The following is a 14,275-nucleotide window of genomic DNA, read 5'->3' as shown; positions in this document are numbered from 1 at the left end:
GGTATTTTAGTTATGTAGCTTCAGGCGATTCAATGTCATTCCGCATGCCTTGGCTGTCGAAAAACATTGTGCACGAGGTGACGACGCTTTGTTAAGACAACCAAAACCGTGGCGACATCCCTGAAATTGCGTTGACATATAGTGTTGGAAAATAAAATAACGTTCATCCCTCTGTCAATCCACTGCTGGATGAAAGCCTCCCCATTTTATGTCGGTCATGGGGACTTTGACCATGCTGGCAAGTGCAGGTGGGGTGAAGGGCCATCCAATACCGCTCGAAAAAAAAATCACTCGCCACTTATGTTAGCCGTGGCCGGGAATCGATCGATCGATGTCAGATCTCTGGACTCGGAGCGGAACACGCTGACGAATATGCCACCCCCCCCCTTCAACTCGAGCCAAGAAAAAAAACTGCAGCTCCCCCACATCGCCCAGTTCACAGCAAAATAAAAATAGGACGGCAACGTCACAGCGGCGAGTGTCTTGGGAAGAGTTGCAGCTGCTGAGTTCACGAATGGGCGTTAAAAGCTGTGCCAAAATTAGTGAGTGGACTTGTTAGAGGGAGATTGGTGAGGCGTATTCGCGTACAAGGCCAGTTCGCAAAGGGACCAATGCGGTTTCCTGTTGTGAAGATAGATCTTGTTGTTTTATGGGTTTTTTATTAATACAGAGAAGTGTAGTTTACATATGCCTTCGCTGTAAGCAACACCACAATACTGCATTTGTTTTTATTGAAACCAGTTATGTAAATGAATTGTAATAATGACTGGTTTACACGTAAATCTAAGTTATCCTGCATCTCGGTTTACATTTAATAAAATTACGTGTTCATATATTTATCTCGTTAGAATACTGTACCAATGAGGTTTCATAATACTTAGATTTAAAATGTTATGAACCTGACTAATAAGGGCTGACTCGTAGGTTTTCTGAACGTTTCGGGGATATCTGTCAGGAGGGACATTACTGGAAAACGGCAAAATGTGTGTACCTAGCAATTCTATCCTTACATGTGGCAGCAATATGTTCAGGAGCTAAATATGAATACTGGTAGGAACCCACTGGTTCCAAATTTCCAAAGTAGCATGGACGGAAAATGAGTGCTTGGAATTTAGAATCCGAATCAGAATATTTATGCTGGAGGAATCCGATAAGCAACAAAGCTACTTTTCACAGACGCCCAGCAAAATGACATTGAGAGAGAAAATAACACGTGGATTAAGAGATCACAAGGATTAAAGTCAAGCAATTGTAATTTAAATGTTTAAGCAAATCAAGTGGGCTTGGGTGTAAGGTATGATAACCCGGATGGACGAGTTATAAGATTGAGTGGCACCAAAGGAATGGAAGGATTCAGAGAGTACAGACCGCCGATGATTATGATGATGAGATGGAGTTACTGAATCAGCTCGTGTGCAGGGTTGGAAAGTTGGATCGCGTTAGATCGCGGTTTGGGGGGAGGGAGACCTTTATCCAACAGTAGATTGGCCATAGCTGCTGACGAAGGGCTAATTAAACGGCGCTACGTGATTGTAAAATGTACACTGCGTGCTTACACGTTTGAATGCGGCTATACCAACACCCGCAATTCGCCACGAAGTGACGATGACGTCACCACGGTGCCTGTGCCAGGCCAGGTGCACCTTGCACCTTGAGGCCACGTGAAGGGACAGACCCAGGTGCCATGGGTTGGCTGGCTGAGATGACCGGTTGATGCACCAGTTGAACGCACCCCCACTGTGCCAACTGCGGCTATATACACACACAACACACATTCGGTATTTGCACCGTGTACACACTGAATAACATCCATCATCTTCCATCGTGGTGGTGTAGTCTAGCTTGTAACATTAGAGTACTCTATTGCGCTTTGGTGCAAGTCACATACCGTGTCTACCCCGTATTCTTGTACAGGGAAATTGAGTTTTCATGCCCATACGGCGGACATCCGTTTCAATACGGGTAAAAAAATTTTAGTTCTCTCTTTGTCTGTGTTTCTCCCTTGTGACGAGACTTTGTCGGATGGACTTTGAGATTTGTAAGGGCCACGGGGTGACCAATAAGGCCTGAATTGAAATAAGCTCGGAGCCGATCAGGGTTTGAGCGGTGTGAAGTGAAGATGGGGACGAATTAGTTAATTCACAACCTCGACTAGGCTCGTTGATGGCGCAACATTTTTAAGGGAAAACACAACACGGACCCACAGACGCTTTGCCCCAAGCCTTACACGTCGTGGGAGTTGTGTTTGCACGGAGTTATCGTGTCGCACATATATATATTTTTGACGAAAAGCCACGTCTTGCTGAACAAACGTCTTCTGTTTAGACAGCCGCCATGGCCTCGGGTGGTAATTTCTTAACTCACGCGGGATAAGTGGGATACGTTATATGACTATGTAACACGATTTTGTTTTCCTGGGTAGTAAGTGTTATTTTCTAATTGCGTATGCCTCAAAAGTACAGAAAATGGCTCTTATTCCCCCACGAACTTTTATTTTGTTACCAGGACTTTATGTGAAGGAATGACACAAATGCAAACGTTTTCTCATTGAAAATATGTACATTTCAAAATATCACTGTCCTGATCACAAAAGCAAAGTTTGTGGGGAATAAGAGCCATTTTCTGTACTTTTGAGGCATTAGTAATTAGGAAATAACACTTACTACCCAGGAACAAAAACATAGTTTTTTAGACAGTGTTATTAATACAGTGGATTATTAACGTTGCTTTTGTGTCCTGATCACAAAAGCAAAGTTTGTGTGGAATAAGAGCCATTTTCTGTACTTTTGAGGCATTAACAATTAGAAAATAACACTTACTACCCAGGAACAATTTTTGTTACGCAGTTATTAAAACGTGAGATTTTTGTTTTCACGCCTAAGACCATCATCATCCTTATTAAAGGTTTACACGCGCATGCAAGTACATGCACATTACTGTAACTATTTTGAGTTGGGAGGCTTCGAATGTGCCAAGGGGAAGGCCAACATTATTGTGGAATGACTCATACACTTCATTCGTGTCACGTACTGTATAAAAAAATATAAATATTCAACACGCGTGCCACAGTTGTGCTATTGTGGCCCAAGCAACGCCTCACGATGGGCCGTATAGTAACCCACTGTAGTCTGACCTCCTTTGCTGGGAGGAATAAATAGCAGAACTACACAAACTCTCTCTCTCTTCTGAAGCCCTCTCTCGTCGTGGCTAGGAGACCTCGACATTGCCATTTAGCTCCTGAAAACGCAAGAATATACGTGTGTAAATGTATGAGGATTTCAAGACACACGCGTGCGTTAACGTTTCGATTTGGAGCGACATTCTTCAAAAGCGAGCTCATCTTTTGTCTCAGCGTGGCCAAATTGCGTGCTTTTGTTGTACACGCCAAGACATTATTAAAAAAAGACCTGCCTGTCGGCCTTTATTATGCTTACTCGGGAGATTCCAGAGCACAAAACAACAACGATTACCCCCCCCACCACCCCGTATAGCCTTTAACAGACTGTTTGGGCAAGTGCTGTTTGCGAGCACCTATTAAGGCCGGCACGGCACATGAAGTGATGGGTGGCCAGCACCACGCCAGGCCTCCTTTGTCTCCCCGGTGGCGATGTTTATACTACACACCACCCTCAGGCACTCATTTGAGGCCGAGTCGACCTCGGAGAGGCCCAGGACCGGTTGAAATATTCGCCACCGGTGTGTTTTGGGAGGATCGCGTGTGTTGGGAATTGAACTCGGGTCGCCGGGTTCGGAGCGCGCACCGCTCCAGACCGCAAAATTCCACCCCCACCCACATTCACCCCCCCCCCCACCAATAGCTCCCCCCCCACCAATAGCTCCCCCCCCACACCAACCCCCCCATCCACCTCACCAATAGCCCACCACACGAACCCCACCACCCCCACCGCCCCCCCCCCCATTCACCCCACCCCACCAATAGCCCCCCACACCACTCTTCCACCCGACCCCCCCCACACCAACCCTCCCCATCGACCCCAATAATAGGCCCCCCCCCACCACCCTACCCCCCCACCACCCTACCCCCCACATCACCCGACCACCCCACCCACACCACTCGTCCACCCGACCACCCCTCCACCACAATTCCCCTCGGGCCGACCAATCACGCGGCAGTGTTCACGTGCACACACCCCGGGCCGACCAATCAGGGAGGAGCGCGGTGACGTCAACGCGCGTGACCGTCAACTTGAGGGGGGGGGAGCTCCGGATGTCGCGTGTATCCGTGCGCGCGTCTCTTTAATTAACCCCTTTGGTGAAGGAGGAAGGGCCGGCTTTGTTGTGACGATGAAACAATGTTAAATAATATATAACAATAAGGTCACAGTAACAACAGACAGTGTGCGGACGGCCGCTGTGTTGTTTGCGTGGAATGTTTAGCGTCTCGTTGATGCTCGCGGGGTTTGTTTGGCAAAAAAGATGCAAAAACAAAAACAACTTTCGCTGGTTTCGAGACAGATCGTCGTGGTTTTATAATTCAACGCGTTTGAACAACAAAAACTATACTCAGAATTATATTGAAGGATGATGTTTGTATCACTGCCAGCATTACGGCCTCATCATGCGTCGTTAATGTAAAATATATTCTAGATTTGAAGCTTTCGTGACTGCAAGGATTCATACTCTTTAAGTTTTTTCGGTAAAGTCACGTAGGTAAAAAATATAAATAATAGACTGATTAATAACGGTCTTGTTTACATCCAGATTTGTGATGTGTGGCTCTGGTTTCTTCTTTGATAGGAGGTTGAATTTAGAGATCAAGTTAGCTTTGCATTTGCTTGACATTGAGTCAGCAGAAGCAGCAGTCATGTTATCAACGTGGTTCCAAACAGAAGGGGACATTTCTTGTGTTAACATTAAATGTGTTTGTAAGAGAGTCTTGTCTAAATTATCGAGTCAACAAGACCGTTATTAATCAGAGTCTATTCTTTTTATTATTTATTTTTACCTACGTGACTTTACCGAAAAAACGTAAAATATAATCTGGCTGGTTAGAGTCAATGGGAATTAATTGAGAATGTAGTTTAATTCTTACACGAATACGTCAGTGGGGAGTAGATATCTTAATCGATACTGAGGGATGAGCCTTCTTCACAAACCCCCATTGACCAGCGTGGTGAAGTATGGTCAAATTACCCCTCCGTGTGGGAAGCCTTCATCCAGCAGCAAGTGGATTGACAAAGGGATGTAAACAATTATATTCGTTAGTAGCTTGTGGTATAATAACATTATAGGGGGCGAAATAACTTATGTAAGGAACAATACTGTAGTGTATGAAAATGATAACATTGGGCATTTTGCGCAAAATGAGAATTCTACTAATCAAGTAAAACGTGATGAACATGAAGCAAGGCTGTACGTGTCCGAGACAATATTAATTCTTATTTGTAGCGCCGTCAATCGCGACTAATCTCGCGTTTTTATATTATAATCTCGTCACGTGTCTCGTTGGCCGCTGCGTTAACCTACATTTTAACACCCAGCTTGTACCTCGGATAAACAAACAAAAAGCCAATTCATTACACTCCTCCTCCGCATGTATAATTAACGCGAGCATTAACCATTGTTGTCACAAGACGAATCGAATACAATCGTTGTTTTGTCACGGGACTACTTTTCTTTGTATTGTTGGGCGTAGCTACGGATGGACACGCATGTGTGTGTGTGCTGCGGCTCGGGTGGGCGGGGCGTGGGGGGGGCGGCTTCTATATAAGGCAACGCCCGCGCACGCGCGCGTCACTTTCCCGCCCTTTTCCCCTTTTGCCATCAGATTTTGCCGCGATGGCCAACATCTAAGGCTGCGCCGTGACGCCGGAGCAGTGCACCTCGCACACCAGTTGCAAACATGACGTGAGTTCCGCGCAGTGTTGCCACGACGATCGTGTTTATTCGTGCGGTGTTGATGCGATTTTTAAAATGAAATAAAAACTCGCGTTTATAATGCGACGGGAGTTGGGGGGGTTAATGGTCAAAAGTCTCGCATGGCGGTATCCCGACCAAAATCATTTTCGCTATTCGGTGGTGGTGGTGACCGAGCTAAGATTGTGTTGTCGAGTGAGAATTGTCGGTGTATTAAGTTGGCAAACGTCTAAGTGGGTCACGGTCGAGTCCGACCGCATTGACGGGGGGGGGAGGGGGCGTTAAAATGCGGCGTCAAATGTGTAACGTTCATAGGCGTGTTGCGAGTGTCGTCATTAATAACAAGGCTTAGTAAGCCTTGTTTTATGTAGCGACTCGAGGCGACGTCGTTGTCTAGACACGACGTGGGGGGTGGAGGAGAGGGGGGTGCGAACGTCAACGAAGCGTGCGTCAAGATGGCGGGGAGCTTCCTGCTCGCTGTTGTTGTTGCTGTGAAGACGGCGACCCCAGCGGATTCCTCTTCCCCCGTGTCACCCACTCGCTCACGGTGTCCTTTAGCACTGATATCCAATGTGAAATAACCACTTGCCACCACCACCTTGTTGAATTATCTCGAGAGCCATTTCACGTGAAGGGGGTTGGTGGTGGGGTGAACCATTTTAGTCGCTTCGGCTAAAACGCGTGAGAATAATGGGTTAAATAAGAGGATAATCGAGTGTACTGCTGATCCCCCTAACGTTGTTGAGGTTACCATCGGAAGTTATTCGTGACGGAGAAGGAATCTAAACGGTTCTAAAGCGAGACTCCGAAATTTACTTTGGTTGTGATATTTTGAAATGGAGACCCGGGTTTTACCGATAATTTTTTTTATATATAGAGGGTTACTGGTGTAGTCCCAATCGGTAACGATGTTAGTCTTTACAATGTTGGTTAGAAAGGCCGCGTAACAAAAGCTCAAGTTGTCACCCAATGTGGGATCAAAACACTTGACAAGTTGGATGCAATCTCGCACCTCGAGCTTATAATGCCAAATTCCATCAATTCCCGTCACCCATGAACACATTCAACAGTCCACGATTGTTTTAACAGTGTACATGGTAACAACCATAGGTGGGACAAAGTCATTGTTATGCAAGTCCAAGTCGAGTCACAAGTCATCAAATTCATGACTCGAGTCTGACTCGAGTCCAAGTCACATGACTCGAGTCCACACCTCTGGTAACAACCCAATGGGGAAACTACCGAAGCGTAAACGCTCAACGACGGAGTCGTGTCGGGCAACTCCAGATTTCGTACGGCGCGAAAGAAGTTAAACATTTAACGGATTAGTGCGCCGTGGGATAAAGTATCAACCCATCCACATGCTTACACAAGTCGATGAAAATGTGAGTCAACTCGATATGAGAGGTGGGGGGGGTGTGGAGAGAGGGTTCCCGATAATGTAGTTGTGATAATTCAGAGTTTTACTAGCACACACAAAAACCCCCAGCGAATCTTAAAGAGCTGCGTTGTTTTGAAACACGTGGCTTATTTTAAGGCAGCCATTTGGACCGTCGCCATTTCCCCATCACCTCTCCTTTGACGCGCCGCCCTGTCGCGTAGGGGGGTGGGTGGTGATGGCTATTGGCTGTCAGCCGGCTCTTGGTTGGCTTCTCCCCGTGACCACGTGTTTGGTGGATCAAGTGGCTTTGCCGTGTTTGTAAACTGAGAATTCGCCTCTGTGCGCGGGCTTGTCTCATACGAAATTGAAGGCGACGTTGGCGAATATTTTAAAAGTCGTTTAATTTGTTGCCTATGGACTTTGTTTTTTAATGCGTGTGTGTAACGTTTGGTTTTGGTAATTTTTCCCCTCCAGGTAACGTTTTATTCCAAACCTTTTCGACGAGTCCTAACAAAATGCGTGTGTCATTGTCATTGCAGGTCTCTCGATGCATACACCGACGACAGGCTTGCTGCTTTAGACAGCATAAAGATCTTCCATGCTTCGTCACTAAAATCTCCTGAAATTCATCACGAGAAAAGATACAGAAATGATGGCGGAGAACACAACAGCTTTGCCCGCGGAGATATTCCAGGGCCACCGTGGGTCGCCCTTGGAGATGGCTGACGACCCCTTGTCTGGACTCGGTGCGTGCGTTTTTATCGGCCACCCCCATTCCATCCCGGTTCTACCACATTCCTTTATTTCTTTTTTTGTTCAGGGTGGGGTGAGTCGGGCCAAAAACATTTGAATGACGTCATTGGTGTTTGCAAACGGCCACTGAAGCCCCATGCAGTGTTAAATCGTATTTGTTGATTAGGAATACACGTTTACAGTACTGTAATTGTTTTTCACACAGGTAAAAATGAGATTGTCCTTGAATGCATTGGAGGCCTTGGATATGTTTTCCATATTTACATTCATGTGGCAGATTACATTTTCCTGCGTTCTAAATAATACACCTGAGCCACAGACCTATGAAATAAGCACTTTTACAGAGCATACAACTACAAGTAAAGATTGTGTTTCCATCAGTTGTCAATCACATTTTTCGCGTGTATGGGATTTAAACTTTTTTTTGTGCTCTTCCACAGTGGTTGACTTTGGACAGCCTGAATGGACAATGGACTTGGACTTCTTGCTTGAGGCAGAGACTGATCATCTGTCGTTCGCAAAGGAGACGGGTCTCTTCCATTCTGGCGGCCTCTGTTTGGACCAGAACCTGGGCCTGACCGATCCAAAAGCAGAGCCCCTGAACCAGCAGCCTGGGTTTGGTCTAGACAATATGCACCACGAGTCCATTCTTGACATTGGGGATCCTCAGCAAAGCTTATTTAAAATGCAATTTGACACATACCTTCTTCAAAATGATAATTTGCCCACGATAGAACTATTCGATATTGAGGCTAACCTGGGTTCATCCGAGTCTTCAGCCTGTATGCAGTCACCATGCTCTCCTTGCTCTTCAAGCTCTCTCGGCTCTGATCAGGTGGCGCCTTGCACGCCTCCGATTTCGCCCATTTTGTCCCCATCTTCAGAGTACTGCACTGATGGGGACAGCCCATGTGAAAGTGTACCCCAAGAGATTCTACTTGTAATTAAAGAGCCCGCAGCACCAGATTTTGATTTTGAGATGTCCTACTTGACAGAGAGTGAGGCAAGCCCTGAACACACCTCTGCTGAAGAAGGCGAAAGCTTTGACTCCAAAGATGAAGTCAAAGTGGAAGTTGTCGTGCCACGTGCGGAGACGACACCCAAAAAGTGCAGGCGCACGCCATACAGCGGCATGCCTAAGCGCGGCGGCGGCGGCCACGCTTTCCCCAAAGTTAAGTTGGTCTCCGATTCCTGCCCGTCGTCCCCCGAGGCGAGCGATTCGCCTGCGGGCGAGGGCAGGTTTCAGAAAAAGAAGGATCAGAACAAGACGGCCGCAACGCGCTACCGGCAGAAAAAGAAACAAGAACTTGAAATTCTGCAGGTCGAGCGAGATAAGCTTGAAGACCGTAACCGTACGCTCAATGAAAAAGCCGACTCGTTGAGTCGAGAAATTAAATACCTGAGAGATCTAATGGCTGAAATTCAGATGGCCCGTAGCCTCAAAAAATGATTAGTTTTTTTCGTTCTGGTTTTTTAAAATGTAGTTGCAACTATTTAATACAATCATAATCGGTTTTTCCAACACTGGCAATGTCATTAAAACCATTTTATGTTTAGCTTTAGAGTAGTGATTGCGCTTGGTGTATTTCGGCACTTAGTTTATAAACTGGGGGGGCTCTTGATGTTGCGTTGTCTTGGCTAGCTTTGTGTATTTATGCATTTTTATTCGTCTTCGAAAAAAATAGTGTGGTGTCATTGATCTATCCTGTCAATAAAATTGGCCCTGACCTAATGCTTGTTTACATTGTGTTTAATGTTTGTATGTTGAATATCACTTGAGATTTGCAAGCACAATTTATAATTCTTTAACCAGAATTAAATTTATGTAAACGCCCTCACTGCACCCTAAGCTATACTTAATATGGTGCTTTTAGGCTTTGGATTCTGAATAATATATTTCATTAAGGGAGTAAATGCATACGCATAGATTGTCATGGTTTTTAAGCGTAAGCTGTCCAGATTGGTGACGGGTGGCACAGTACATCGCTGGTGCAGCAGCAATGTTCGCATTGGGACTTGGAAATAAAGTAGGTAAGGCCTTCAGTAACTGGTAAGTACTGTACAGTACACTGGATATGAAATCCAGGTCACCGGTTCCATTTCACCTTTAATTGCGGCAGTTAAAAAGGCATCCCTGCACCAAAAAAGCTCGTGAAAGTGCTTTACATTCAGAGAGCATGAGTATAAACGGGGATTGATGTGACATGAATTAGCTTTACTCGTGTGCTTAAACGTAGGAAAATTACACTTATGGAATGCTTTAGAGACTGTGGAAACAATTTAGAGGCGAATGAAAGACAGCAATAGAACCCACGGCTGTGAAACTTGAACTTTGTTCTGCCCATTCTTCTAACGAGAGCACATTGACACAGAAAGGGGTAAACCAACGAAAACTCGATCTTACTCGGGCCGCCATTCACAACACAAGGCCTCACAGAGCTTAAGTTACAGAATAGGACCCAACCTTTCACAAACATAGCTGAATAAAGCATCGGTTAAACATCCTCAGGGCATTATTTAATTACAGTTCCAACAGTACATATAATAAAGACAAAGATGCCCCGTATAGGCATGGACTTTCGGGGCAAGGTGCAGTTAGCGAGCACCTATTTGAAGACCGGCATGGTACACGAGGGAAGCGGGTGGCCAGCACCACGCCCGGCCACCTTTGTCTTCCGAGTGACGATGTCTACACATCGCACAAGGTACAGTCAGCATTTGATGCTGAGTTCTCGGTGGGGAGGGGGGTCTAAGACTGGTTCAGATGTTCGTCATTGGTGTTGGGGGCCGTCCATAAATGACGTCACGCAATTTCGGACGATTTTTGACCCCCCCCCCACCTCGTCACACGGCGTCACAAAAGTCAGACCCCTCCCTCAAATATGACGTCACAAAGCTCTGCCCCCCCCCCCCCCAAAATAAAACATGCTTCAAATCGCTTTAAACTATTGTCATTGTAGTGCGTATTTAATGTGGCACTGCACTCTGATGTTGTAGGAGAAAACATTGATTAAAAAGTATATTTAATTAAGTAGAACGTGTTGTCTATATTTATTTAAAGTTGCGCATTTTGATGTGACGCCACATTTCTAACCCCCCCCCCCATGTCACATCGTCACAAATGTCTGACCCCCCTAGGTGCGTGACGTCATTTATGGACGGCCCCTTGGCCGCCAGCACGGAACCGAAGTCTGCTTGCACGGACGGTCACTATCGATTCTGGCCACTAGGTGGCTACGGAGGCTCTTGAGGAGCTTTGTGATGACACACCAGGCAAATGAGCACACAAACCTGCTCAGTGTAAAATACATATTTGCTGCGTGTTGCAGGTATTTAAAAACGTGTTGCCATCGATCTGGAGCGCCTTACGTGTTCATTTAGAACGTGTGAATATACGAGAGGAGCACAGACGTCACGCCACTCGTGTGGGTCTTTGAACATCTTTCGCAAGCCGCCGAGACGGATCTCCGTTGAGAAAGGAAGAGAGGCCGGTCAGCACTTTTCAAATTGACTGTCTAAAGGCAATTGAAACGCACGTGCCCACGATGCCAGCAGCTCGTCTGTGGCAGAAATATTTGGAGGACAAACCCATCGTGGACCTGCAGTGTGAACTTTGTAAAGGCTGGGAGGGAGACGCTGTGTGTGTGTGTGCGCGCCAGATGGATTGAAGGCTTCAATTGGGGGGTCCTGACTGTGGGGCTGGTGATTACGCCGGCACTTTGGTCAGAATCCCACCCCCGCCCACCCCACACAATGCCGCACGCCTCAAACCTGTAAACAGAGGTATGGCAATGCCATCCATTCATTTCTCCCAGCAAAAATGTTGCTAAAAAACGTCAACGTGAATATCGGCGGAATGGATTCTGATACACGTTTTTTTTACATTTATCCGACAAACATTTAAATCGTAACATTGGGTCACTTGTCTTGGATAATTCCAAGGGGGTGGGGTTAGTAAAGAGCTTTATAATAATCATTACATATTCAGCCAGTTTATCCACTTCTGGATGAGGTCGTCCAAACACCATGTCAGCCGTGGGGCTTGTTTGACCATACTTCACCAGTGCGCATCAGGGTGGCTCTTGGACAGGTTCAGGTAACCACTCACCACTCATGCCAGCTGTGGCAGTGAATGGAACTCCGGTTGCAGGGTTCATAGCGCAGTGCGATAACCACTGCTGCTTGACATACACAGTCGTAAAGATTTACGATCACCTTCAAACAGGCGTGGGGAACGTCCGGCCCGTGGGCCGTATAAGGCCCGCAAAATTATTTCAGTCTGGCCCTGCCAAGGCAACCGCAGGCGGGACTCGAAATTCAATAAATCTAGGCGCAAACCTGGAAAAGCATTTGCGAGTAGCAACACCATCAACACCAGCTAACATCACACGCCTCGCCAAAGAGAAGCAGTCCCAGCCATCACATTAGGGGTGAGTGAATTAAATATTTGACCAAATATAACGAGCTAATTTTTAAGTTGATAATTTTGTATGGCCCGCGAATGATGTTATAAATATCCAAATGGGCCTTGGCAGAAAAAAAGGTTCCCCACTCCTGCCTTAAAACAATCTCCTGAGTTTCCTAGAAATCACGACTACACACTTTGTGTCGTGACTATTATTTTTGCGAACACGCAGATTTTTCGCAGGCAATATTATTACGATTCACGATAGATTTATTTTGGGCTAGGCTACGTGAAGATCTGACCAAATTTGTGTGCTTAATAATAATGCTAATTTGTAACTCGCAACAATTTTCACTTGCCCCGAAGGCAGCAACCATGAGGCGCTCCACTACGCAACACAGCCAACACATATATACTGTATATAACGGTCTCAATCGCAAACGCTTAACGCGCCAATTATCGCTTCAACATAGCTCACCGCTAAATCGAGGAACAATTCTCAGAATCGACGTTTGGCAGAACCGTTACATTTTGTTGTTTGAAACCCCTTCACTGCTTACTTATAGTTGTGACTATAATCGCGAGAAGTTGAGACCTCCTGGCTTTAGCTCAAGCCTTCTATTTCTCGAGAAATGCGCTCTTTAATCCCTGGCCACATACGTCAATAAGTGATTAGAGGTGGTGCACGTGTGCCGGTCGTGCGGCAGCAAAACGCTACGGGTCAAGAAGGCTGTATCCTGTAATCTGTGAAATCTCATCGCCTTATGTCAAGCCACAAGCATCTGCGGAGAAAGTGGCACAGATCACACACATCACATACAGTGGTGATGATGCTGGAACATTGGTGGCCATGAATAGAAATGAAACAAATTGGGGCCCAGATTTTTCAATGTATAAACTCCGAGCGAATTCACAGAAGAGAAATGGTGAAATGCGAGAGAGAGAGAGAGATAGTGATATGAGAACAATTCAGACAGCAGATAGGGGCAGTAGTCTTCTTCTTACACGTGGCGTTTGAAAAAAAAGCCACAGGGCTCCGATTGTTTGAGTTTATTTTGTAATGTATTGCACGGCACCAGAGTATCTGAGTGGAGTCCGAGAGGTCGAGTGAGAAGAGAGACACGGATGAGAGATGTAGCGAATGATGTAGACAAGTGAAAAGTGTGCTAGATGGGAGAAGATACAAACACGAAAATGATGATACATATTGAATCGCCTTTAATGTCAAGAAGCTCGTGGTCTTTGTTAGGATTTTAATTCGTGGAGTAGTCGCGAACCACAATGCCACCACAGAGTATTATTGTTTCGTGAGATATTTAAGGATCTGTTGTTTTACCAATATCCAACTAACGAGTGCGTTTGAAGGCAATTATTAATTATCTCTGTCCATCCGTAATGTGGGCCAGGTGGCACGATCACTTTCCTCGTAAAGAAGACCCAATATCCACATGACCCGATTGAAAACAGCCCAAACTGATCCAAGGCTTCGCCCAAAACTTGGGAAACCCAAGCCACAGCAAACGTGATTCTTTGCAACTGCATAATTACATACTTCAGAAAATGAACGCATGGCTGCAAATAATCACATAATCCGTGTGATTTGTCCAAGATTCTTTATGGTTATATAGTACAAGTGTGCGAGGCGTGAGGTGGCATGTATGTGCCGTACGTTGAATTTCTTTCGCACCGCACGTAGCCAACCGTGCTAATCGGAGGAGCGGGGGAAAGGACAACAAACTAAACACAATAAAGCAGTTTTTAATTAAACTAATTTACCAAACTGGATTTTAAAAGTGCATAGCTCCCAGGAGTATCGAAGCAAAGGAAGACACCAGGGGTTGTCTCCCAGGGGTATCGGA

The 14,275-nt window shown here is 45.9% G+C and overlaps 1 protein-coding gene across 1 annotated transcript; it reads left to right on the top strand.

The window, feature by feature from the left end:
• Positions 1-5,702: 5,702 nt before the first annotated feature.
• LOC144726442 (uncharacterized) lies at positions 5,703-9,743 on the top strand. Its single transcript, XM_078605163.1, has 3 exons — positions 5,703-5,868; positions 7,798-8,004; positions 8,452-9,743. Exons 2-3 carry the CDS (start codon positions 7,908-7,910, stop codon positions 9,459-9,461), a joined length of 1,107 nt encoding a protein of 368 aa, XP_078461289.1. The 5' UTR covers positions 5,703-5,868; positions 7,798-7,907; the 3' UTR covers positions 9,462-9,743.
• The last annotated feature ends 4,532 nt before the right edge of the window (positions 9,744-14,275 follow it).

Source organism: Lampetra planeri, chromosome 23, assembly GCF_965212315.1.
Source record: "Lampetra planeri chromosome 23, kcLamPlan1.2.h2, whole genome shotgun sequence".
Classification (NCBI taxonomy): Eukaryota; Metazoa; Chordata; class Hyperoartia; order Petromyzontiformes; family Petromyzontidae; genus Lampetra; species Lampetra planeri.
Note: the sequence above shows the minus strand (reverse complement) of the source record. Positions and strands in the feature narration are given on the sequence as shown.